At 64.0% G+C, this 24,678-nt stretch overlaps 2 protein-coding genes across 5 annotated transcripts; one reads left to right on the forward strand and one right to left on the reverse strand.

Annotated features, from left to right (window-relative positions):
• Positions 1-798: 798 nt before the first annotated feature.
• On the forward strand, positions 799-14,588 carry MAP3K6 (mitogen-activated protein kinase kinase kinase 6). 4 transcript variants are annotated; one of them, XM_036448321.2, is made up of 30 exons: positions 799-1,023; positions 1,165-2,097; positions 3,759-3,898; positions 3,983-4,006; positions 4,281-4,471; positions 4,598-4,766; positions 5,094-5,200; positions 5,606-5,776; positions 5,864-5,976; positions 6,345-6,504; positions 6,693-6,855; positions 6,947-7,054; positions 7,154-7,203; positions 7,287-7,382; positions 7,552-7,639; positions 7,715-7,848; positions 8,501-8,628; positions 8,877-9,013; positions 9,346-9,451; positions 9,878-10,035; positions 10,136-10,328; positions 10,422-10,560; positions 10,866-11,031; positions 11,157-11,330; positions 11,581-11,686; positions 11,921-12,089; positions 12,176-12,288; positions 13,686-13,759; positions 14,050-14,126; positions 14,318-14,588. In XM_036448321.2, exons 2-30 carry the CDS (start codon positions 1,755-1,757, stop codon positions 14,406-14,408), a joined length of 3,888 nt encoding a protein of 1,295 aa, XP_036304214.1. In that variant the 5' UTR covers positions 799-1,023; positions 1,165-1,754; the 3' UTR covers positions 14,409-14,588. The 4 variants fall into 4 exon arrangements, with proteins under 4 accessions (XP_036304214.1, XP_045440932.1, XP_045440933.1 ...); XM_045584976.1 differs by lacking the exon at positions 799-1,023 and having other exon boundaries at positions 1,095-2,097; positions 4,598-4,759; positions 5,087-5,200; XM_045584977.1 differs by lacking the exons at positions 799-1,023; positions 7,552-7,639 and having other exon boundaries at positions 1,095-2,097; positions 7,715-7,807.
• SYTL1 (synaptotagmin like 1) lies at positions 14,500-23,891 on the reverse strand. The gene is given in 17 exon segments (XM_045584978.1): positions 14,500-14,729; positions 14,732-14,788; positions 14,791-14,973; positions 15,119-15,324; positions 16,334-16,433; positions 16,542-16,620; positions 16,772-16,930; positions 17,191-17,287; positions 17,818-17,975; positions 18,413-18,532; positions 18,642-18,763; positions 18,992-19,064; positions 19,505-19,550; positions 19,642-19,722; positions 19,895-20,044; positions 21,361-21,589; positions 23,723-23,891. Coding segments are annotated over 16 exon segments (1,983 nt in total). The 5' UTR covers positions 21,552-21,589; positions 23,723-23,891; the 3' UTR covers positions 14,500-14,568.
• Between the last annotated feature and the right edge of the window lie 787 nt (positions 23,892-24,678).

The raw sequence follows: 24,678 nt of genomic DNA on the forward strand, positions 1-24,678 counted from the left end.
TTCAGGGAAGGCGTTTCTCTCCGCCAGGAAGAGGGGAGGGCCAGCTCATGCAGGAGGAAGGCTTTCTCTCCTGAGGTGTGCAAGCCCCGGCCAGGGAGACCCCGAGGGAAGGATCAACACGCACGGACGGCGCCCCTGGGCCCTGTGGGTCCCACAGACGGGCGGTTTTGTGGCAGAAACTGCACAGCTTTCTCACCCTCTCCTAGCCCGTGCCTGTCCTTTCTGGGTTGTCTGTTTCCGCCCACCAGCCCCGGCAGTAAACCCAGTTCTCATCCTTGGCTTCTTCTCAGGGGGTTCCACAAGGGGCAGGTCTAAACTCGGGGTCAAACTGAGGGCCACAGGTAGTGAAAACGCCGTTGCTGAGCTAGCATTCATCAAGCAGTTAATTCACCAGAGCCTCGTTCTAGAAAGTGGCAGAGCAGCCGAAACCGGTTTGGCTCAGTGGATAGAGCGTCAGCCTGCTGACTGAAAGGTCCCAGGTTCGATTCCGGTCAAGGGCATGTACTTTGGTTGTGGGCACATCCCCAGTGGAAGGTGTGCAGGAGGCAGCTGATTGATGATTCTCTCTCATCGATGTTTCTGGCTCTCTATCCCTCTCTCTTTCTCTCTGTGAAAAAAAAAAAATCAATAAGATATCAATATATATATATTTAAAAAAAAAAAAAAAAGAAAGAAAGAAAGTGGCAGAGCAATAAATAGTTAAGCGTCTGATATCTGCAGTCTGATAGGGAGTCCCGGGATTGCATCCTGCTGGGTCACGTGACCGAGCGATCTTGGACAAGTTACTCAACCTCTCCAAGTGCCCAGTTCCTGATTTCAGAGTCCACTGAGGTTTGGACCAGGTCGCTGCCTCGCCAATCCGCACGGAAAGGGCAGAGCTTCTTGGGAATTTGGAGATGGGGAGCTGCGGTGGTCCACCAGCTGGCGTTCTGGGGTTCTTCTCCAGGCGGGTAGAGAAAAAATGCTGTGTGGGGCCTCTTCTCAGGCCCCGAGGTCACATGAAGTGGAGGTAAAACCCAGCAGGTTGGTTTTTGGGGGAAGCAGCCTCATGGCCAGAGGGCTAAGGGGAGGGCTCAGGTGCCAAGTCCCGAACTAGGGCTGATGGCCTCCTGGCAGGTGGGTGCTTGCCTGGAGCACACCCTGAAGTCTCCATTCATTGCACAGACCCCTGCCGGGCGGGCCTGCAGTCCACACCTCGCCCTGCCCTGGCCGGCGCGCACACACTGTGTCTGAGCTCCTGCGGCGAGCCATCCCGGCGGGCGGTTGGCATAGACAGTGGCACAGGCTGTTCCGGAAGTGGCGGGACTCAGAAGTTCTGGCTGCAGAGGAGGGAGGGAGGGCGAGTCCGGGCTGCCGGGAGCGGAGCTGCCCCAGGCCGAGGGTGGAGCTTTCCCGGCCGCGGGAAGGGCCGGGCCGGCCTACCAGCGAGGGCAGGCGAGAGCGACGGCGGGCGCTTCCCGCGGAGTCTGCGGCGGACGGGGTCCGACGGGACCGCCCACGTGACTCGGAGCGGCGGGCCGCCGGATGCCCCAGATTCCCGGACCCAGTTCCCGACTTCGGATCCTCAGGACCTTCCAAGTCGGAGCCTGGATTTCGCCCTGGACTCCAGAGTCCGAGGAACGGGACCTCCGGCGGGACTTCAGATCTCCAGATCCCGTAGGAGAGTCAGGATCTCCGGATCCCTGGGCCCGTCACCCCCGGCTTCTGCCCTGAGCCGGGTGCCCAGGACGCGCCCGCCGCCCGAGCGCCCCCGCATGGCGGGGCCGTGCCCGCCGCCCGGGGCGCAGGAGTGCGCGGGCAGCTGCTGGCAGGACCCTCTGGCCGAGGCGCTGAGCCGGGGCCCGCCCGTCGCGCCGCCCTCCGGCCGGGGCTGCGCCCGGAGCCGGCCGCTCAGCGTGCTCTACGTGCTGACCCGGGAGCCGCGGCCCGCGGAGGAGCGCGACGGGGCAGCCGAGGCCGAGCCGCCGCCCCTCCGCTGCCTGCGCGAGGCCTGCGCGCAGCTCGCGGGACCGCGGCCCCGGCCGCAGCTGCGCACCCTGCCCTTCGGGACGCTGGCGCTGGGAGACACCGGGGCGCTGGACTCCTTCTACAACGCGGGTGAGCGCTGGTCGAAGGGGGCGGGGCTAAGCTAGAAGGAGGCGGAGCTCAGACAGAAGGGGCGGGGCTCATGCCGGAGGGGGCGGGGTTCGTGTCGAAGAGGGAGGAGCTCAGGCCGAAGGGGCGCGGGGCTCGGCGGGGCGGGGCGGGGCCGCGATGGGGGCGAGGTCGGGGGCTGCGCAGTGAGCTAAAGCTGAAGGACTCGGGCGGGACCTGAGAAAAGGGAAATGTGGGGAGTCAGGAGCCCGCCAGGCTCGGGCTAGGACTTAGCGGATCAGGCCCGGCCCCGGGCTCGGGGTTGGGACGTAGGCTGTCTGGATGGCACCGCCGGGGCAGCGGGGCGAGGGTCGGGCGGGGCTGGGAGCCCGCATGGTGCGGTAATTTAGGAACTGGGGTGGAGACTCCTCGGGACGGTCCTGCGCGGAGTCTGTGAGGGCGGGTCCTGGGAGGTGGGCTTGGACTAGCCTCGGACTCCACGAGGCGGTGCAGTTCGGGGGTCCTAGCACGCTGCTTCGGAGGACCGGGGCTAAGAAGCAGAAAGGAAAGCGAGGGACCCAACTGACTGGGTTCTGGGCAAGGGAGGTTAGGTCAAGAGGGCCCCAAAACCCCGAGGCAATGGGCGGGGCTGGAGGCGGGGCAGACCGCTCGTGGGTGGGGCCAGAGGCGGCCTGTCCCCTCCACCGCCCCTCACGCCCCGCCTCTGGATACTTATTTGTTTATCCAAGAGCCCCGCGCCTGCGCTTGCCCTGTGCCCCTAAAATCGCAGCCTAAAAAATGAAGGCCCACCGCCCTCGAGGGACCTGCACAGAGTCATAGACAGACTTACAAGTCACATAGGTGTCAAAACACGTCCTCACAGACCCGGTCACACACAGATCCAGGCACAGTTAGCCACACACACACACACACACACACACACACACACATACATACACACACACGCACACCCGGTCACACACAGATCCAGGCACAGTTAGCCTTACCCTCTCTCTCACACACACACACACACACACACACACAAACACGCACACCCGGTCACACACAGATCCAGGCACAGTTAGCCTCATCTCTTTCTCACACACACACACACACACACACACACACAGATCCAGGCACAGTTAGCCTCACTCTCTTTCTCACACACACACACACACACACACACACACAGATCCAGGCACAGTTAGCCTCACACACACACACACACACACACACACAAACACGCACACCCGGTCACACACAGATCCAGGCACAGTTAGCCTCACTCTCTTTCTCACACACACACACACACACACACACACAGATCCAGGCACAGTTAGCCTCACACACACACACACACACACACACGCACACGATACACATACAGCACAGTGTTATCTACACACAATGCTGGTACCTTTCGAGACTGGATTGCGGACCCAGAGAAGTGGACGTACGTGTTAGCCCCTCTTGCTTCTCAGATGGCCCAGAACAGGCTCTGGGCTGGTGCACAGCCTGCTCTCCTCTGTGTAAGAACCAAAAGGGCCCTAAAAGGGGGAAGCAGAGGCAGGAGTCACTGGATCCTGCTGCAATCACGCGGGAAGGCAGGCTGAGCCAGGATGGAGCCCCAGCCCCTACCCACCCCGCTGGGCCCGGGGCTCAGGGCCTCCACTGTGTGCTCGCAGACGTGGTGGTGCTGGAGGTGAGCAGCTCCCTGGCTCAGCCTTCCCTGTTCTACCACCTCGGGGTGCGTGAGAGCTTCAGCATGACCAACAACGTGCTCCTCTGCTCCCAGGAAGACATCCCGGACCTGCAGGCCCTGCGGGTAGGTGGCCGGGTGGCTGAGGGGGCGGGCACAGGGCGGGGGTAGGGCCGACCCAGAACACCAGTATTTGTCTGTTCCCTGCAGGAGGACATTTTTCAGAAGAACTCAGTGAGCAGAATCCACCCCCACTCCAATGTGCCCTTTGACTGCCATTATGACCTCTGACTCCCCACTACCTTCCCTGGCCTCCTCAGTCAGCTAATCTCCCTAACACCCCTCCATATCTGTGTGACTCTCTGCTCCCTATTGCCTTCCTTCCTGCAGCGTGTCCCTTTCCTGCTATTCCAGTTCCCACTGGTGCTGACCTCTGACCCCCTCACCGCCCCTCTCTAACCTGGTGCTGACCTCTGCTCTCCACTGATTCCTGCCTCCCTCCCACTAGGATTGTGTTGGCAGCTACACGCTGATCCCCTATGTGGTGACAGCCACTGGTCGAGTGCTGTGTGGTGATGTAGGCCTCCTGAGGGGCCTGGCGGATGGGCTGGTCCAGCCCGGGGTGGGCACGGAGGCCCTGCTCACACCACTGGTGGGCCGGTTTGCCCGCCTGCTGGAGGCCATGCCCACGGACTCTTGGTAAGGGGGACCCAGAGAAGGTGCAGCAGGAGGAGGCTGGAGAGGGTGCAGTGACCCGGACAGGCCCCGCCATTCCCTCTCTCTCCCTCCCTCTCTCCCTCCCTCCCTCACCTGCTTTGGCACCAGCGGCTATTTCCGGGAGACCATTCGGCAGGACATCCGGCAGGCCCGGGAGCGGTTCAGCGGGCAGCAGCTGCGGGAGGAGCTGGCCCGCCTGCAGCGGAGGCTGGACAGCGTGGAGCTGCTGAGCCCTGACATCATCATGAACCTGCTGCTCTCCTACCGAGATGTGCAGGTGGGCAGAGAGGCCGGCGGGGCCGAGCTCATCCTGGCGGGGCCGCTCAAGTGACCTGATGTCTCTGAGCCTCAGTTTGTGACGCAGACGGCCCTGCCACTGCCTCCCGTGGTAGTTGTGAGGTTGGGGCACACGGTGGGTTCTCCCTGTAGGGGGTGCTGCCTGCACTACCTGCCAGGCCTGAGGGAGCTGTGCAGGGGATGGTGGGTGGGAAGGTGGGGTGTCAGGGGTGGGAGGAGACCCCCAGCTTAAGGCTTTCCTCAGGGTCTGAGGCCGAAGGGACCCACCAGAGGCCATTGAGTCCGTGTGTGCTGCTCCCTCCTGCAGGACTACTCCGCCATCATTGAGCTGGTGGAGACGCTGCAGGCCCTGCCCACCTGTGACGTGGCTGAGCAGCACAACGTCTGCTTCCACTATACGTTTGCTCTCAACCGGTGAGTGGCCAGAGCCACATGGGAACAGGGGTCCCTGCTCTCTGAGGCCATTGCTGTCTTAGATCAGCGCTGTCCGAGGGATCTGCTGACCGGGGTCACGCGGATGTCAGATGGTCCTGTTGTCCCATTACTGCTGCCCATGGGGAGGGGAGGTGACCCTTGCAGAGGTCACAGCTGTCCAAGGCCACCCCTCTTCAGAGTCACTGCAGCTAGAAACCACTTCCATGTGGGCTCACTTCTTCTAGAAAAGTCAGTGCTGACCACAGTCGCTGCCATTCTGTATTCATTGCTGTCAGCTCCCTGGAAGGGTCCCTGCTGTTCAGCCTCTGGGGACCCCCAGATGGAATGGGACGGGGCCATCCGGCAGGTCCCCAGCCCATCTGCCCCCCCCCGCCCCCCCTCCAGGAGGAACAGGCCCGGGGACCGGGAGAAGGCACTGGCTGTGCTGCTGCCCCTGGTGCAGAGGGAGGGCCCGGTGCCGCCCGACCTGTACTGCATGTGTGGCCGCGTCTACAAGGACATGTTCTTCAGCTCCGGCTTCCAGGATGCCGGGCACCGGGAGCAGGCCTACCACTGGTAAGGGGGCACAAGCCAGTGGACAGTGGGCTGCGGGCGGAGCTGTGGGCATCTGTCCAGCCTCGCATCCTGCTGCCCACCTCCCAGGTATCGGAAGGCTTTTGACGTGGAGCCCAGCCTTCACTCGGGCATCAATGCAGCTGTGCTCCTCATCGCTGCTGGGCAGCGCTTCGAGGACTCGGAGGAGCTCCGGCTCATTGGTGAGCCCCCATTCTGGCCCCCTGTCCTCCCCACAGGGGCTCAGGGCAGGGAGAGAGAACGCTGGGCTGGAGCCAGGACTGAGTTCATCCCCGTTTGGATCTCGTCCGCCTGAATCTACACCTGGGTCCCCGCACCTGTCCGGGGCCCTCAGGAGCCCTTAAAGCTCGTGACTCTTGGCTCCTAAGCTCACATCTGTGTTCCTTCCACATGCACGTGCTCCCAAACCCTCACCCGTGGCTGAGCCCCTACTCCCACCTACATGTTCACTCACACCCGTGCTCCAGCCCACGGGAATGTGGTGGCCCTCACTTGGGCTCCGCCCACTACGGCCATCACTCTCACTAGTGCTCCTGCTCCTCACTCCCAGGCATGAAGCTGGGCTGCCTGCTGGCCCGGAAAGGCTGTGTGGAGAAGATGCAGTATTACTGGGATGTAGGCTTCTACTTGGGAGCCCAGATCCTTGCCAATGACCCCATCCAGGTGGCACAGGCTGCAGAGCAGCTGTACAAGCTCAATGCCCCCATATGGTGAGTGGCCTCCTCTTCAGTCTTGTGCTCTCGGCTCCTGCATCTGTGTCCACTGGCCTGAGCCCCGAGCCAATGGCCTGGTCCCTTCCAAACCAGTGCCCATGACACCTCATGCCCCCACTCAGCCCGCTGTCCCTGGCCGTGCTAGCCGGTGCCGGGCTGAGCTGAAGACACCACTGTGCCCACAGGTACCTGGTGTCCATGATGGAGACCTTCCTGCTGTACCAGCACTTCAGACCCACGCCGGAGCCCCTGGGGGGACCCCCACGCCGTGCCCACTTCTGGCTCCACTTCCTGCTACAGTCCTGCCAGCTGCTCAGAGCAGACAGCCCCCCAGGGGACCAGTGCTTGGTGAGGCCTGCGGCGGGGTGAGGGGACCTGCGGGAGGGGTTGGGCCCTTCTGACCCACGCCCCCACCCACACACCCCCTTGCCACCTGAAGGTTCTTGTCCTGGAGATGAACCAAGTGCTGCTGCCTGCGAAGCTGGAGGTTCAGGGAGTGAACCCCGTGAGCGCAGTAACCCTGAGCCTGCTGGAGCCTGAGACCCAGGTGAAGCCACCCCTGAGGCCCCCTGCTCAGCACCCAGCATATCTCCTGAGCCTTTCTTCCATCCCTGGCGCCCTCCTCTGACTCCCCTTCTTCTCCCAGGACGGCCCCTCCAGCTGGACCTTCTCCAGTTCCTCCATCAGCGGGGTCAGGTGAGGGCAAGGCCCGGGGCAGGCGGGTGGGGGCGCTGCTCGCTGGCCTGGCGCTCACCTGCGCTCTCTCCATCCCTTCCCAGCGCCTCCAAGCGGGACGAGCGCTGCTGTTTCCTCTACGCGCTGCCCCCGGCCCAGGACGTGCAGCTGTGCTTCCCCAGCGCCGGCCTCTGCCAGTGGTGGGTGCGCGGCCCCGGGGAAAGGGGGGTGGCGGGCGCTGTGAGGGCTGATGTCCGGGGGCGGGAGGGAGGGAAGGAAGGGATGTGTCCATAGGTGCGCTCGGCACAGGCGGGGACCCTTGGCGCCCAAGGAACTCCTCTGGCCAGCCTGACCCCTCTCCGCTCTCAGGTTCTGCGGCCTGATCCAGGCCTTGGTGACGCACCCGGACCCCAGGGCGCCCGAGGAGGAGGCGGAGGGCGTGTGGGAGGTGCTGGAGGTGAGGAAGGGGGCCTGGGAGCTGGGGAGGGAGAGGGCTGAGCCCCCCGCTGAGCCCCGGCTCCCCGCCCCGCAGTTTGACTACGAGTACACGGAGGCCGGGGAGCGGCTGGTGCTCGGCAAGGGCACCTACGGGGTCGTGTACGCAGGCCGCGACCGGCACACGCGGGTGCGCATCGCCATCAAGGAGATCCCGGAGCGGGACAGCAGGTGTGCGCGGGGCGTGAGCCCGGGCGGGACCCGGAACTGGGGGGGTCGTGTGGGCGGGGCAGGAAGGGGGCGCTGGTGCCCTACTGGGCGGGCCCAAGTGGGCGGGCCCTTGGACCAAAGAGTTGGAGCCCCAGGGGCCCAGGCCCGCAGTCAAAAAGGCGGGGACCGGCCGAAACCGGTTTGGTTCAGTAGATAGAACGTTGGTCTGCGGACTGAAAGGTCCCAGGTTCCATTCCGGTCAAGGGCATGTACATTGGTTGCGGGCACATCCCCGGTGTGGGGTGTGCAGGAGGTGGCTGATCGATGATTCTCTCATGGACATTTCTGACTCTCTATCCCTCTCCCTTCCTCTCTGTAAAAAAATCAATAATATATATATATATATATATATATATATATATATATATATATATATATATATATATTTTTTTTTTTTTTTTTAAAAATTTCCTCAAAAAAAGAAAAGAAAGGCGGGGACCAGGAGGGTGTGATCTGGCTGGAGGGGCCTGCGGGCCGGGGGGTGAGGTGGGGAAAGTCGGGGAGGGGATTGTGGGCGGAGCAGATCCTGGGGGCGTGGCCTGGCTGGTGCTGGTTGGAGTTGGCTAGGCTTCTCCGCCCCAATCCGGCCTGTTCCTCTCTCCACCTGCTCCAGGTTCTCGCAGCCCCTGCATGAGGAGATCGCGCTGCACAAGCGCCTGCGCCACAAGAACATCGTGCGCTACCTGGGCTCCGCCAGCCAGGGCGGCTTCCTCAAGATCTTCATGGAGGAGGTGCCCGGAGGTACCTGTCCTGGGATGGGAATGGGACTGGAGGCGTGGGGCGTGGGGCGTGGGGCTGGGGCCAGACAGGGGTGGAGCGCCCCTAGGGGAAATGAACCATAGCGTGTGTGGGGGCGGTGGCGCCCAGAATTAGCTGACGCTATGCAGTTGAGTGATGGAGTCTGGGCCCTGGTATGGGTGTGTCCGGGCAGAGAGCTGTGGGCTGGAGAGAGAGGGTGGCAATGATGACCTTGGCCTGCACCTGCCCAGGCAGCCTGTCCTCCTTGCTGCGCTCCGTGTGGGGACCCCTGCAGGACAACGAGAGCACCATCAGCTTCTACACCCGCCAGATCCTGCAGGGACTCAGCTACCTGCATGACAACCGCATTGTGCATCGGGACATCAAAGTAAGCCCTGGAGCTGGCCCACCCGGCATGCTGGTGGAGAGGGGGAGGGAGGGATATGGCCCCAGACAGAGGCTGGCGGTTTAGACTTAGCTGGCAGATCCTCTGCGAAGGGTGGGAAATTCATCAAGAAGGTGCCCTAGAGAAGGAGACCAGATCTGAAGCCAAACCAGGTGCCAGCTCCCAGAGGGGCAGAGTGCGATGGCCGGGGAGGAGGTTGAGAGAGAGGCAGGGTCAGATTGTCATTCCCGGGAGATGGGATCCTGGAGGAGGGTCCAGTTCTGGTGTCAGCACCCCGGCTTATGTCCACTGAGCACAGTGTCCGCTCTCCTCAGGGAGACAACGTGCTGATCAACACGTTCAGTGGGCTACTCAAGATTTCTGACTTCGGCACCTCCAAGCGGCTGGCAGGCATCACTCCTTGCACGGAGACCTTCACAGGTAGCGAGTGCGGGGTGGTGAGTGGGAACGCTGACCTGGGCCAGAACTCCTGGGGCCTCCCCAGCAAGGCGCTTCTCCTGGGCATGGAGTAGACTTAACAGGGTAGCACCCGGGGCGGGCGGCTGAGCCGGGAGTGAGGTGATGGAATCTGGAACTGGAGCTTGGGGAGCTGGGGACATGGAGGTTAGCGCCTGAAATGGAACCCGGAAGTGCTGATGCGGACCAGCGCTGGTGGTAAGTTCAGAGTGGATGGTGGAGTCCAGGTTACACGATGGAACCCACTGCCAGCGATGGAATCCATGGGTGGGCTGGACCCCGAGATGAGTGAGGAAACTCAGACAGACAGATGTTGGAAACAGGATAGGTGATGGGAGCTGTTTGGATGATAAGGCCTCGGTGAACATCGTTACTCCCGCTCCTGCCTAGGGACCCTGCAGTACATGGCCCCAGAGATCATTGACCAGGGCCCGCGGGGGTACGGGAAGGCGGCGGACATCTGGTCGCTGGGCTGCACCGTGATCGAGATGGCCACAGGCCGCCCACCCTTCCATGAGCTGGGAAGCCCGCAGGCTGCCATGTTCCAGGTGAGGTCCCTCGGGCCCGGGCCCAGGAGGCGGGCCGGGACAGACTGTGCCTCGCACGCCTCTAAACTTCACTCTTGTTCACCCTCCCGGGCCCTCCCAGGTGGGCATGTACAAGGTGCACCCGCCAATGCCCAGTTCTCTGTCCGCCGAGGCGCAAGCCTTCCTCCTACGCACGTTTGAGCCAGACCCCCGTCTCCGTGCCAGCGCTCAGGCCCTGCTGGGGGACCCCTTCCTGCAGCCCGGGAGGAGGAGCCGGAGCCCGGGCTCACCTCAGCACGCCCCGAGGCCCCCAGGTACTGCGTGGGTGCATGCCGGGGCGAGGGCAGAGGGCTGGGCTGCTGAGGGCTGGCGAGGGGCCCAGGCTGACCGCCTTGTCCCTTCCTCAGATGCCCCTTCCGCCAGCCCTCTTCCCTCAGCGGACTCCGCCACCCTGTCCCAGACATTCCCACGCCCTCAGGCACCCTCTCAGCACCCGCCCAGCCCCCCGAAGCGCTGCCTCAGCTACGGGGACACCAGCCAGCTCCGGTGAGAGCCCAGGGACCTGGGACGGGCTCACTCCATCTGGCTTTGTCCTTGTCCTCCCTCCAGAATAAGCCCTCCCTCTAAGGACCTGGGCACCGTGACCACTCGCAAGGATGGCACTTGGTGCCTACTTCCCAATTGCTCTTCCTTGTGTTTAGTGAGGGTGCCTCCTGGGTGCCAAGTTTCTCTTGTACGCCCGTGAGATGGGCCTGGGAGTCAAAGCCAGAGCCAGGATCCAAACCCTGGGGCGGAGGCAGCTGGACGGTACTGCCTCCCGCCCTCCATTGGCTGCTCCCCGTTGCACCCAGGGTGCCGGAGGAGCCCGGAGGAGGAGCCGAGGATCCCGCGTCCCCGGAGGAGAGCTCGGGGCTGAGCCTGCTGCATCAGGAGAGCCAGCGGCGGGCCATGCTGGCCGAGGTGCTGAAGCAGGAGCTGCCCCAGCTGGCGGAGGATCTGTGGCTGGAGCAGGAGCAGGTGGGCGGCCCGCCCCAGCGCCCCCTGGTGGCGGAGCGCAGCAGGACGCCTGCTAATGGCCTTCCCCAACCCCAGCCCCTCACCAGCATCCCTCTTGGCTCCAGTGGGAATGCCTTCCTTCTCAGGACCCCCTGAGCCGGAATCTTGTGGAGCAGCTGCTGCACTGCCTCGGGGCGCACATCCACACGCCCAACCGCCGGCAGCTGGCCCAGGAGCTGCGGGCCCTGCAAGGGCAGTTGCGGGCCCAGGGCCTGGAGCCCGCCCTGCTGCACAGACCCCTCTTTGCCTTCCCCAATGCGGTAAGTGAGTTTTCTCAGTTAGGGCTGCCCAAGAACAGCTGATGAACGATGTTGGAAGACTCCATGTCTTCTCCGCAAAGATGGAGCCGTTTGGGAAGGGACATTTGGGCAGTCCTAGCTCTCCAGCCCCTCCCTTGACATCAAGCCCGTCCACCCCACTTGCTCCAGGCAGACTTTCTAGGCCTTTCCAGCTCCCGCCCCACCTCTCTTGGGGGCTTAGCAGTCTCAGTGGTGCCATCCTCCCCCTCAGGTGAAGCAGATTCTCCACAGGCGCCAGATCCGCCCACACTGGATGTTCGTGCTGGACTCGCTGCTCAGCCGCGCTGTGCGGGCAGCCCTGGCGGTGCTGAGCCCAGGTGGGCCAGGGGCAGAGGGCCTGTCTGGGGGGGAGGGTGTGGCCCTTGGAGGCAGGGAGTGTGATCACCTGGCCTGGCCCAGGCCTGAAGGAGTGGGTGGGGGAGGGACCAGACGGACACCTCCCAGACTGACACCACCTGGCAGTGCACAGAGCTCCCCAGGCCCTCTGCACCCTCTGCCCGTGTCTGAGGCCCCAAACGCCCGGCCTAAGCTCGCCTCCCTGTGGCCGGCAGGAGTGGAGAAGGATGCGGCCCCGCAGAGCTCAGAGGAGTCCAGTAAAGAGGAGCCCCCGCCCAAGCGGCAGGACACCCCAGTGCAGCCCAGCCTGCTCCCAGGGGACCCCGAGCAGAGCCCCCCTCCCCTGATGGTGCAGCTGGGCCTCTTGCGGGCAGAGACGGATAGGTAAGCCCCCTGGGACCCACCCATAGCCTCTGTGTGAGCATCACCCGCCTCTGCCCTCCCTTCTACTGGCCCTCTGCCTCCAACAGGCTCCGCGATGTCCTGGCTGAGAAGGAGAGGGAGTGCCAGGCTCTGATGCAACAAGCTCTGCAGCGGCTGAACGAGGAGGCCGGGACCTGCTCCCTGGACTCAGCGCCCCGAGGTGAGCAGAGGACACTGGTGGGGGATAGAGGACACCAATGGCGGAGGGAGGGCACCGATGGCAGAGGGAGGGCACCGATGGCGGAGGGAGGGCACCGATGGCGGAGGGAGGGCACCGACGGCGGAGGGAGGGCACCGAGGGCAGAGGGAGGGCACCGATGGCGGAGGGAGGGCACCGATGGCGGAGGGAGGGCACCGATGGCGGAGGGAGGGCACCGATGGTGGAGGGAGGGCACCGAGGGCAGAGGGAGGGCACCGATGGCGGAGGGAGGGCACCGATGGCGGAGGGAGGGCACCGACGGCGGAGGGAGGGCACCGATGGCAGAGGGAGGGCACTGAGGGCGGAGGGAGGGCACCGAGGGCAGAGGGAGGGCACTGAGGGCGGAGGGAGGGCACCGATGGCGGAGGGAGGGCACCGATGGCAGAGGGAGGGCACCGAGGGCAGAGGGAGGGCACCGACGGTGGAGGGAGGGCACCGACGGCGAAGGGAGGGCACCGAGGGCGGAGGGAGGGCACCGATGGCGGAGGGAGGGCACCGATGGCGGAGGGAGGGCACCGATGGCGGAGGGAGGGCACCGATGGCGGAGGGAGGGCACCGATGGCGGAGGGAGGGCACCGAGGGCGGAGGGAGGGCACCGAGGGCAGAGGGAGGGCACCGATGGCGTAGGGAGGGCACCGATGGCGGAGAGAGGGGACTGAGGGTGGAGGGAGGGCACTGATGGTGGAGGGAGGGCACCGAGGGCGGAGGGAGGGCACTGAGGGCGGAGGGAGGGCACCGATGGCGGAGGGAGGGGACTGAGGGTGGAGGGAGGGCACTGATGGTGGAGGGAGGGCACCGAGGGCGGAGGGAGGGCACCGATGGCGGAGGGAGGGCACCGATGGCGGAGGGAGGGCACCGATGGCGGAGGGAGGGCACCGATGGCGGAGGGAGGGCACCGACGGTGGAGGGAGGGCACCGACGGCAGAGGGAGGGCACCGATGGCGGAGGGAGGGCACCGATGGTGGAGGGAGGGCACTGAGGGCGGAGGGAGGGCACCGATGGTGGAGGGAGGGCACCGATGGTGGAGGGAGGGCACCGATGGTGGAGGGAGGGCACTGAGGGCGGAGGGAGGGCACCGATGGTGGAGGGAGGGCACCGATGGCAGAGGGAGGGCACTGATGGTGGAGGGAGGGCACTGAGGGCGGAGGGAGGGCACCGATGGCAGAGGGAGGGGACTGAGGGCGGAGGGAGGGGACTGAGGGTGGAGGGAGGGCACTGATGGTGGAGGGAGGGCACCAATGGCGGAGGGAGGGGACTGAGGGTGGAGGGAGGGCACTGATGGTGGAGGGAGGGCACTGAGGGTGGTGGGAGACAGCTTGTGGTGAGAGCACCCGATTCACCTGATTTCTCCTCCACAGCTGCTCGAACAGTGGACCAGGGCCTGGTGCAGTGGCTACAGGACCTGAACGTGGATTCAGGCACCATCCAGACAGTGAGGGAGATGGTGCTGGCTACCCATGACCTCTACCAACCCAAACTCCACCTCTGCCCCTCTCTCAGCTCTTCTCACTTTCCCCCTCTGACGCAGAGGATCTCAGCATGAGAGGAACAATTAGGATTCCCTCCCATTGTAAAGATGAAAAAGCTGAGGGCCAGAAAGGGGTGGGACCTGCCCGAGCATGCTGATAGTAAAACAGAACGAGGCCCTTGCTTCTCTGGACACATTTCTCTCTGATTTTAATCTCTTCCTGTTTCTGTGTGGGCATCTCTGTCCACAACCAGTTGCTGAACCACAGCTTCACCCTCCACGCCCTGCTGACCTGTGCCACGAAAGACGACCTCACCTACACACGCATCAGGTACGTCCTGCGCCCCTGGGTGACCCGTGTTTATGATCCCCCCCCTCCCCGCAACAGGCCTGCCCGTTTCCCTTTCTGGAAACCATGGGGACACCAGGCTCCCTTGGGGACCGAGGGGGCAGTAGGCAGACAGTGGGTGTCAGAGAGAGCCCAGGTCTTCTGGCTGAGCCACGCTGATTTGCTACCCCCAGGGGAGGGACGGTATGCCGCATCTGGAGAGCCATCCTGGCGCAGCGAGCAGGATCCGCGGCCGTGACCTCTGGCCCCCAGGAGGCGGAATGAGGGCATCGGGAGCAAGAGGCCGGACCCACGAAGGGTGAACGGAGAAGACGCCAGCAAGTTCTGACACACCCACCCCAGGGCCCAGGGGCAAGTGGCAGGGGCCAGGTGCTGGCAGGGGCAGCCCAACCACAGAGATGCCCAAGCTCACTGACAGAGACTATTAAATGGAGCACTTTTGTACCTTGGGCTTCGGCCACTTCTGAGGTGTGTGGGTTCCCGAGACCAGCTGGCTAAGGTCTTTACGTCTGAATCCAAAGTGCCTTCCCCTGGCCCCTACGCTTCCCTCACTCGTCCCTGCCCTCACCCCATCCCCTGCCCCCGAGCAGACATCAGCCCCGCGTTGCCCTTGGAATAGACTTTATTGACTTTCCCCAAGGGCAGCCCTGAGAGGGGGGTCCGGAGCGAGGTCTGCCAGGGCGCGTCCGGCTCCTACGTCCTGGGCACCAGGTTGGTCCGGAGAGGCAGGAGGCCGTCCACCCACTCGCACGGCCGCTCCAGGAGTGTCTGCCACAGCTGCTTCTCCTCGGGCGTGGAATCCATCCAGGGCACCTGGAGCCCGTAGCTGCTGCCTGGGAGAGGGTGGAGGTCACGGTCACGCCAGACACCCAGGTCCAAGGAATGCCACCGTTCACCAAAGGAAAAGCGCCCGAGGCCGCTCAGGAAGCCCTGCCTCCCCGCACTGGTTGCCCCCACGGTTCCTGCCCACTCACCGGTGCCCAGGCTGAGGCGTGTGGCCCCCAGCTGGCGGCTGGCCAGGGCCCCGTGGTCCCAGAGGGAGAGCTCGGCGCAGGCCTGGCGCAGGTCGGCGGGCCCGAAGCCATCGTACACCATGGTGTGGTTGAACACCGGGCTGAGGCTCCGTCGCACCACGCGTGTCCGCTGGCGGCTGGCCCGGCTGTCATCGGGCAGCACCGAGCTGGGGGAGGCGGCTGGCATCAGGTGGCCACCCCCTTATGCTCCCAGAACCAACCTGTGCTCCCTGCAATGTCCATGTCCTCCGGCTCCCGCCTCCATGCCCTAGGACGTGCCCCAGCCTCCTCCAGGTCTCCTCTGAGGAACAGCTCTGCTGGCCCCCAGCTCACAGGCCTCAGGACTCCCTGCGGTCTCCCTGAGTAACTTCCAAACTTGGTAAAGCCCTGGGGCCCTTTCTGCGAGATAAAATACTGCTCAGGCCGAAGCCAGTTCAGCTCAGTGGTAGAGCGTCGGTCTGCGGACTGAAAGGTCCCAGGTTCGACTCCGGTCGAGGGCATGTACATTGGTTGCGGGCACATCCCCGGTAGGAGGTGTGCAAGAGGCAGCTAGTTGATGTTTCTCTCTCATCGACGTTTCTAGCTCTCTATCTCTCTCCCTTCCTCTCTGTAAAAAATCAATAAAAATATATTTAAAAAAAACCCACAAGGATCAGGACATCTCTGTGACAAATTTCTCTCAGATCTCAGGCTCAAGCAAAAAGTTTTTCACAGCTAAACTTCACATAGCTATATATATATATATATATAAAAAATACTGCTCAGAGATTCGGAGCCTAAGAGGAAAACAGTGCCTGGTCGAGTCAGGGCTGGGATCTCAGAACCTGTTCGGCCTACCTCCATTTCATTCTCTGAGGGCGGGGCAGAGCCTGGGGCCACCAGAGGTTCCCCGGAGCTTACTTTGAAAACCACAGCCTGGCCTGGCAGGATCTCCATGGAAGGGCCCCTGTGACCCCCTGCACCCCCAGGTCTCAGCCTCAGCTTTCCGAGTCCTATCGGTACCAGCCACTGAATGCAGCCCTTAACTAAGGTGTCCTCAGCTCTCTGGACCCAAGCTGCCCCTTCACCCCTGCTCAGAGGTCAGAGCCCAGACTAGGAGGTCAAGGCTGGGAGGTTAGAAGGGGTGGGGAGCTCCACTTCAGGCAAAGGAAAGTGGGAACTCCCGGCGGCCCTCACCATTGTATGTAAGAATCCAGGGATCCCGCACGCAGAGGCACCAGGTCCTGAGCTTCCTTCACCCAGAAGTGCAGCTCCCCGCTCAGGGGCAGCCCCGCGCCTGCGGGAAGGCGGCTCAGGCTTCGGACAGAGCCCTCCCCCCCTTAGGGGACAGGAGTGCCCGCCTCCCAGGGGGGCCCCCAGCTTGGTCTCTGTGGGCGCCACTCACCCTCGGAGCCCGCGGGGACGTATTTGAGGGACAGAGAGAGCCGCCCGCGGCTGGGAAGGTCGTCAGGAGAGGGCGAAGCCTGCGGGAGGGGCGGTCAGGAGCAGGAGGGGACCCCCGGCGGAGGCCCAATGGGGGTGAGCAGGGAGGGCGGGCAGGGAGGAACCGGGACGCGGAGTCTGGGTGGGGTGGGGCCGGGGAGACCCGGTCCCCCGCCCGGACGGCGGCCTCACCCGGGGCTGCAGCGGGAGCCACACGGCCTCGGAGTCCCAGTCCCACGTGTCCAGGGCCACGTCCACTTCGCCCAGGAAGACGTTGCGGCCCAGGCTCTCACGGTGCCACACGGACAGGCTGAGCACGCGGCCCGCCAGCTCGGCCTGCGGGACCGAGTACTGGGGACGGCGGCGCCCTCAGTGCGCGCCCGCCGGTGCCCGGGCCGCCCCGGGGGCGGGGAGCCCGCCGCGTCCCCGCAGGACGGAAAGGGGACCCGGGGGCACTCACGGGGCTGCACCGACGCCGCGCCGCCAGCCCTGGCCCCTGCAGACCCGCCAGGACGCAGGCTGAGGACCGCAGGGGGACACACGGCCGCCCTGGGCCCAGCCCGACGGGGCGTCTGACTGTGAACGGGGGCGGGGTGGGGGGACAGCCCTACCCGGAGCGTCTCGTTGAAGACGGGGTTCAGGTTGCGCTTCCTCACGGCCGTCTTGCGCTTGCTCTGCTTGTCCGGGAGCAGGTAGCCCTTGACGTAGCTGGGGTGTGTGTGTGTGTGTGTGTGTGAGGACCAGGGATAACGGGGTCCCTCCCAGCGCCTCCTCCCGGGCCTGGTGGCTCCCCCCCCCACACTCATACACACTCAGATACACACACACACACACACACACACACACACACACACACACTCACATACACACACACACACACTCTCACACACACACACACACACACACACTCACACTTGCATACTCACATACACACACACACTCACATACACACACACTTGCACACTCACATACACACACACTCACATACACACACTTACACTTGCATACTCACATACACACACTCACATACACACACTCACATACACACACTCACACTTGCACACTCACATACATGCACACTCTCACACTCAGCTTTACAGGAGTCCTCTCACTCACACCCAGGTCTGGAAAGAAGGTGACCCCCACTGTGAAGACCAGGAGACAGGCCAGAGGCGGGGGACCGGGCGGGGGGGGGGGAGGAGGAGGAGGAGGAGGAGCACTCAGGGGCGGGCACTCACGGGTCCGAGCGGCGGCGCCGCGCGGCGGCCAGGCCCTGGCAGCGCAGCACCCGCACGCGCAGCTCGGCGGCGTCCGGCTCGTAGCTGAGCGCGAAGTGCAGGGCGCCCCGCACCTGCACCGCGTCCTCCCCGGCCAGGCTCTGCTGGCTGCCGCCCAGCTGCGGGGCGGGGCGGTCAGGTCCTCGTGGAGGCCGGGGCGCCGGGAGGTTCGGAGGGGAGGTTGGGAGGGGAGGTTGGGAGGGGAGGTTGGGAGGGCAGGTTGGGAGGGGAGGTTGGGAGGGCAGGTTGGGAGGGGAGGTTGGGAGGGGAGGTTGGGAGGGAAGGTTCGGAGGGGAGGTTCGGAGGGGAGGTTGGGAGGGGAGGTTGGGAGGGCAGGTTGGGAGGGGAGGTTGGGAGGGGAGGTTGGGAGGGCAGGTTGGGAGGGGAGGTTGGGAGGGGAGGTTGGGCGGGGAGGTTGGGATGGGAGGTTCGGATGGGGGGAAGGGGAAGTAGGCGACCAGCAGGGTGCTGGGAGGCCCCGGGCCGCGGGCTGCAGCGTGGGGTGGGGGAGGGAGGGGGGAGGGGCTGGGTGTCGGGGTGCGGGGAGGGCCCTCACCGTGGAGGAGCTGAGGCTGGACACGGAGGAGCTGCTGCTGAGCGCGCGGTCCAGCGAGGGGCCGGGCGCGGGGGCCTCCTCCCCGGGGGCCTCCTCCCCGTTCTCCACGACCTGGGACACCTCCTGGGTCCGGGGAGGGAGAGTGTGGGGCGCCCCGTTACCCCAGCGCCGCCCCGACGGCTCGCTCCCGCTCTCACTCCGCCCCGGGTCTTGCGGGCGCCGCGGCCGCTCCGCCTACCTGTGCCGGGCGGGGCGGCCCCTCCTCCTCCCCGGCCGGCGGCTCCGGCTCCGGCTCCGGGCCCGCCTCCTCCTCCACCTCCTCGGAGACCTGTGCGCCCCCGGGGCGGGGGGCTGGGTGGGGCACGAGCTGCTGAACCAGCCCCTCCCAGCCGTCCCGAGCGCTTCTGGAGAGACTGGTTTGCAAGCCCATGACCAGGGGATGGGCCCTCGGAGAGACCACCGGCCACCCACCCACCCCCAAGCCGGCGGAGGAAGGTCAACCGGAGGGTTGGAGCCCCTTCGAGCTGCCTCTGACCCCCAGGACTGCACTGTGCTCCCAGCACACGTCCTGCCATTTACCTGCCTGGGCCTGGGGCTCCTCCTCAGGATCTGATGCTTTTGGGGGGACATATGGTGAGGGGACATCAGGTCCCTGAAAGAAGCAAGGAGCAGAGGTCACAGTGGGAACTAGCGATGAAGGGTTAAAGGTTAGGATGGGGTCACAGGTCAGAGGCTCCAGCTGGCTGCCCTGCTTTAGCTTTAGCTCAGCCGCCAGGGCAGCCAGGGCAGGGCCGCACCAGCTGCAGGACCCGTTGGACCTGTACCTCACACCCCGTCACACCTCAGCGCCTGCCCTGCCTGGCTCCCAGGGTCCCACTGGGGGGGACGGTGGTATCTGAGCCCTGGACCTCGACCTGCTCAGTCCCCACCCACGGGAACAGCCAGATTCAGAGATGTTCTGAGAGGTCCATGCTTCCATTTGACAGGAGAGGATGACAGAGACGCAGACCCGATTCTCAGGCTGGGTCTCTTTCCCATCGCCACCTCTGTGGTACGTTCCTTTATTCGTCCGTTCAGCCACTCGTTACTCACCTCCGCCTCACTGAGCCGCTCCTGGGGGGCCTCGTCTAGGAGGACGCTGGGAGCAGGGAGGAGCGGTTGTCAGGGAGGGGACCCCGATGACTGGTAGGCATCCCCCCTCTCTTCCCCCTCCCACCACAACTACTCACCTGGGCTCCAGCTCCTCTTCAGTCTCTTCAGTTTCTGTCCCAGCAGCCTCGGCTTCCCTGTGGCCGCCCAGAGCTTGTTCTGCGTGCAGGTGAGAAGCACTGTGAACCCCCTCCCCAGAGGGGTGGTACTGGGGGGTGGTACCCCACCAAAGGCACACAGTCCCGGGGGCAGCCGGCCTGGGACCCGGGGCCGTCTCCCTGTCCACACACTGGGTGCCCGGCTGCACGAGGCCGGCCCTGCCCCGAGGACTCACCCTTGGAGCTCCTCTTCCTGCGGATGGAGGCTCGGACAAGGTCAGAGCCGAGGTGGGCATGGTGGTGCCGCTGGGCGCGTGCTTCCTGGAACCAGTCCCCCGTCAGGACTTTCAGCTGCCCAGGGTCTGCCAGGGAAGCCCGGAGCTTGCTGGAGGATTGGGGAGGGGGGGGGGGTGGCTGTTACCATTCACCCAGCCAACATTCCTGCTGCCCACTCTGTGCCAGGCCCTCTACCTGGGGCCAGGGACACAAGGCTGGTGGGGAGACTGAGTCCGGAATAGACAGTACGTTATAGTGCGGCAGGTGCCATGATGGGTATAAGAAGGGCCAGTTTTGCCTGTGGGAATTCAGGAGGACTTCTCAGAGGAGGCAGTGCATGTGAATTGCCTCTTCAAGGACTAGTTGGATTTCTTCAGGTAGCGAAGGAGAATTTATTCATTAAAGTGACTACTGTGCAGAAAATCCCTCCTATTTTATAAGGTGGGATTCCTTAGTCCCACTTTACAGATGAGAAGTCAGGTGAATTGCCCAAGGTTACATAGCCAGGAGGTGTCTGTCCCCAGCACTACTTCTAAGTCCTGTGCTCCTCTGCCCTGGGCCCTTCCAGGAGGAGGGAACGGGAGGTGGGTGTGTCCGGGACGGAGGAGCCTGGATGGCTCTAGTGGACACTGTGCCAGGGGAGGCGGGGGAGGAGATGGGGAGGCGGGGAGGAGATGGGGAGGCGGGGGAGGAGATGGGGAGGCGGGGGAGGCGGGGGAGGAGATGGGGAGGCGGGGGAGGAGATGGGGAGGCGGGGGAGGAGATGGGGAGGCGGGGGAGGAGATGGGGAGGCGGGGGAGGAGATGGGGAGGCGGGGAGGAGATGAGGAGGCGGGGGAGGAGATGGGGAGGCGGGGGAGGAGATGGGGAGGCGGGGAGGAGATGGGGAGGCGGGGGAGGAGATGGGGAGGCGGGGGAGGAGATGGGGAGGCGGGGAGGAGATGGGAGAGGCGGGGGAGGAGATGGGGAGGCGGGGGAGGAGATGGGAGAGGCGGGGGAGGAGATGGGAGAGGCGGGGGAGGAGATGGGGAGGCGGGGGAGGAGATGGGGAGGCGGGGAGGAGATGGGGAGGCGGGGGAGGAGATGGGAGAGGCGGGGGAGGAGATGGGGAGGCCGGGGAGGAGATGGGAGAGGCGGGGGAGGAGATGGGAGAGGCGGGGGAGGAGATGGGGAGGCGGGGAGGAGATGGGGAGGCGGGGGAGGAGATGGGAGAGGCGGGGGAGGAGATGGGGAGGCGGGGAGGAGATGGGGAGGCGGGGGAGGAGATGGGGAGGCGGGGGAGGAGATGGGGGAGGCCAGCAGGGACCAGTCAGGAAGGCCTGTGGACCACGCTTAGAGCTTGCCCCTGTCACATGATGCTGAGGAGCCAGGGGAGGGTTCAGCATAGTGTGGACAGCTCTGAGCCCCCCACCCCGCCCCGCCTCACCTGACGCGCCCCTCCTCCAGCTGCCGCAGGTGGGCATCGCGCTTCAGGACGTCGGCGATGGCCTCCTGCTCCTCCTCTGTCAGGAAGCTGAGGTCCAGCAGCCCGTCGGCCTCGGGCTCTGGCTCATGCGCCATGAGGAGGCGAGCTGGGGCCCCGAGCCCCTCTTGGGATGGGTGGCCCCTCTGAGGCATCAGCTGGGGCAGTGCCCCCACTGGGCACACATGGCTCCCTGGGGACAGACTTGGGGTCAGGCCAAGCCCTGCCCAAATATAGGGCACATCCTGGAGTGGACTGCCTCTTTCTGCCCAAATATATTCTAGGTGGTGGGCAGGGTACAGCCCAGGACGGCTGAGGTCCAGGCGGCAGGGAATACACCCATGGACACATGCGTACACTGGAACACACTTGAAGATATATACAGGGACGCATGCATACACACTGACACATGTAAATACTGTCCACACTGAGATGTACACCAGCCACACATACACACCGGTGCCTGTATAAGGACAGGCATGCACACACCTGCTACTCCATGAAGGGCCCTGTGAGTCATGCCCAAACCAAGAGAGGGATCTAGCATAGCTTTAAACCCGCACACGGGCCCTCGCCCACGAAGGGAGGCAGGACGCACAGGGCGGCTCACCTGTACAAGAATAAGTCCTGGGACAGATGTGTCCCTAGATATCCACAGACCACACAGACTTCCGCACACACAGCGCTCCCCGACTAGACTGTGAGCTCCTTGGAGGTAGGGACAGGCCTTCACCCCCAAAGCCAGTGCTTTGCACACAACAGATGGTTGGGAAGCGTTTGATTAATTGAAGGCAGAACTACACTTGCACACACCTGGGGAATGAACACACACAACACACACACACAGGCACACACACTCTGCTCAGCTCCTCTCCTGGAACCTCCTAACGTGGGGCCCCTCCCGCCACCCTCCACCTCCACCCTCCACCCTGCCCCGGCCCATTTGGCCTTCCTGTCTGAGGCAACCTCCTCCACAGCCCGCACCCCCAACTTCCTCCCCCTCCTTCCCCCGCACCGAGGTAATGCCACACCCACCCACTCCCACAGACCAGGAGGGCCCCAGCTGCCAGCCCTGCCCTCTTCTCCAGACCCCCTGAGCCCCTGGCTCTGGCCACGTGGGTCCCTCACCCTCCCTGACCTAGGACTTGGCTGGGGTCCCAGTGGTGGTGGCCAAGTGCTGGCAAAGCAGCTCCAGCTGCTCAGGTGGAAGGGTGACCCCGGAAGCTAAACATTTGCTCAGCCCCGAGGGGCGTGTGTGGGTGCGTGGACGTGGCGAGGGGCCCGTGGCTGGGCCACGAGTAGAGCATGGCCCTGGTCTGAGCCCACCAGGTGGTGTCTCCCATCCGCCTGTCCCTGCCATGCCAGGCCACCGGGCTGGGCTGCTCGGGAAGGCAGGTCCTGGCTTGTGCCTGCTGCCTGCGCCCTGTGCCCTCCCGGCTGAGTCAGTGTCCAAGCCCAAGCGAGCCCTCTCCCCTGCCGCCCCACCCTCACGGGGAGCCTGGGGTCCCTGCGTGTCCCCATCAGGCATCTGTATGGCTCGTGTGGATGCCTGTATGCTCCATGTTAACACCAGCTCCTGCACATCTACTGGAGTGGGTGTTGCAAACGCATGGTTTGGGGCTCTCTGTGGCCGCTGGGTGAGCCCACGGTGACGTCTCTGCTGAGTCGTGCTGTTCTGACAGTCGGTCCAGAGGCATGTGTGGGTACTGAGGATCTAGAAGACTGTATATTGTGCTGGTGTGAATATCATATCAGGGCCTGTGTGTCATGTCACGGTGGGATGGTGACTGGTGACTGTTGTCTGTGTGGTGTGCTCAGTGACTCTCTGGGTGATAGTGCTGTGTGACGTGTGCACTGTGTATTTCCTAGTGCTGTATGTGTAACTGAGGTGTGAGTTGTAGTGTGTACTCTGGTACCCCCAGAGCTACCAGGTGTGTGTGTGTGTGTACACGTGTACACATGTCTATGGAGGTGAGAGGACACTCTGTAAAACTGACCCTGCTCTTGTCCCGCAGGTCTGCCTGGGGCTGGGCAGTGTGCACCTGAGCCCAGAGTCCCAGCAGCACAGGCCCTCCTGCTGTCCCCACTCCTTCCAGAGGCAGAAGCAAGAGTCTGGTCCTTCCTGCTCTGTTTCAACACTATGGGACAGATCCATCGGTCAGTGCAAGGGTGTCTCCATCTGTCTGGCTGCTCCAGTCTCCCACACACTCCTGCACCAGCGCACCCTCCACCCCCACCCGCGAGGTCCCAGAGGGTGCTCAGGACACCAGGAGGCAGTGCCTGCCCTTTGGGATCCTGGCAGGGGACTCCGTCCTGAGCAGGTTACCTGTAGGGATCCAGTATGGAGGGGACACCTTCGTAAGTGGCCCCAGCGCCCCTGGCAGCCGAGTTTCAGGGACCAGGAGAAGAGCAGTGAGGACTAAGGCTGACTCAACCGCAGCTCAGCAAGTAGCTGCCCCATCGGAGGAGGAAACACCTTCTCAGGAGGGCCTGATGCAAAACCGGGCCTGGATTCCGGTTCCCCAGGGGTGTGCCCCAGTCTCTGCTTTCAGAAAACCCAGAGCCGGTTTGCTGGGCAGGAGAAGGCTGGATCTTGGCCCCAGCTCCACTGCCAACCTACCTGTCACTCCTGCCACCCTTGGGCCTTGGCTGCGCCACCTGTAGAATAAGGAGCAGCCCCCTCCTACCCGCTGAGGAGCTGATAGGAAGCAAAGTTAGAAGCCTTTCTAAGAACCAGGGCAACGGAAGGATTGCCCACTGCAGTCAGACAGCCCTGAGCAGCTTCTGCTCTGCTACTCTGTGACTCGGAGCAGGTCTCGCAGCCATACTGAGCTGCAGTTTTCTCCAATGCAAGCTGGGCAGCAGAGTGCAAAGAGCCTATTATAAGGGAAATGAAAGTGCCTGGCACAAGCTGGCATAGAGTGGGTACCAGGTGCTCCCTTTTCACAGCCACTGCCCCTCTGTGTCCACATGGCCTCCTGGGAAGTGCTGACCACAGCAGCGAGGCTCCCACACCCTCCCTCCCTGGGGACTCCCTCTGGGCATCCGATTCTGCTGGAGTCTGCCCCACCCTGAGAATGGCGTTGAGCCCTAGATTACGTTTACTGTAAGACCATGGACCAAGGCCACACGAAAGCTTTGAGACCCCAAAAGTCTGCTTCACCCCACTCTGCCTGTCATGCTGCATTCCCCTTCTGGGTATGGACCAAAGGACCAGACCTCAAGAGAGGAGGTGGGGCAGGGAGAGGACTAAATGACACCCACTCCTTTCCTCCCTCATCA

The sequence above is a fragment of the Pipistrellus kuhlii genome, unplaced genomic scaffold, assembly GCF_014108245.1.
Source record: "Pipistrellus kuhlii isolate mPipKuh1 unplaced genomic scaffold, mPipKuh1.p scaffold_m20_p_2, whole genome shotgun sequence".
NCBI classification, from domain to species: domain Eukaryota; kingdom Metazoa; phylum Chordata; class Mammalia; order Chiroptera; family Vespertilionidae; genus Pipistrellus; species Pipistrellus kuhlii.

Excerpts from the sequence above, each read along its gene's own strand:
- MAP3K6 (XM_036448321.2), top strand. The coding sequence starts at position 1,755 with ATGGCGGGGCCGTGCCCGCCGCCCGGGGCGCAGGAGTGCGCGGGCAGC. Across the intron at positions 7,383-7,551 it reads AGCGCCGGCCTCTGCCAGTG|GTTCTGCGGCCTGATCCAGG; the intron begins GTGGGTGCGCGG and ends CTCCGCTCTCAG. Across the intron at positions 11,331-11,580 it reads TCTTTGCCTTCCCCAATGCG|GTGAAGCAGATTCTCCACAG; the intron begins GTAAGTGAGTTT and ends CCTCCCCCTCAG.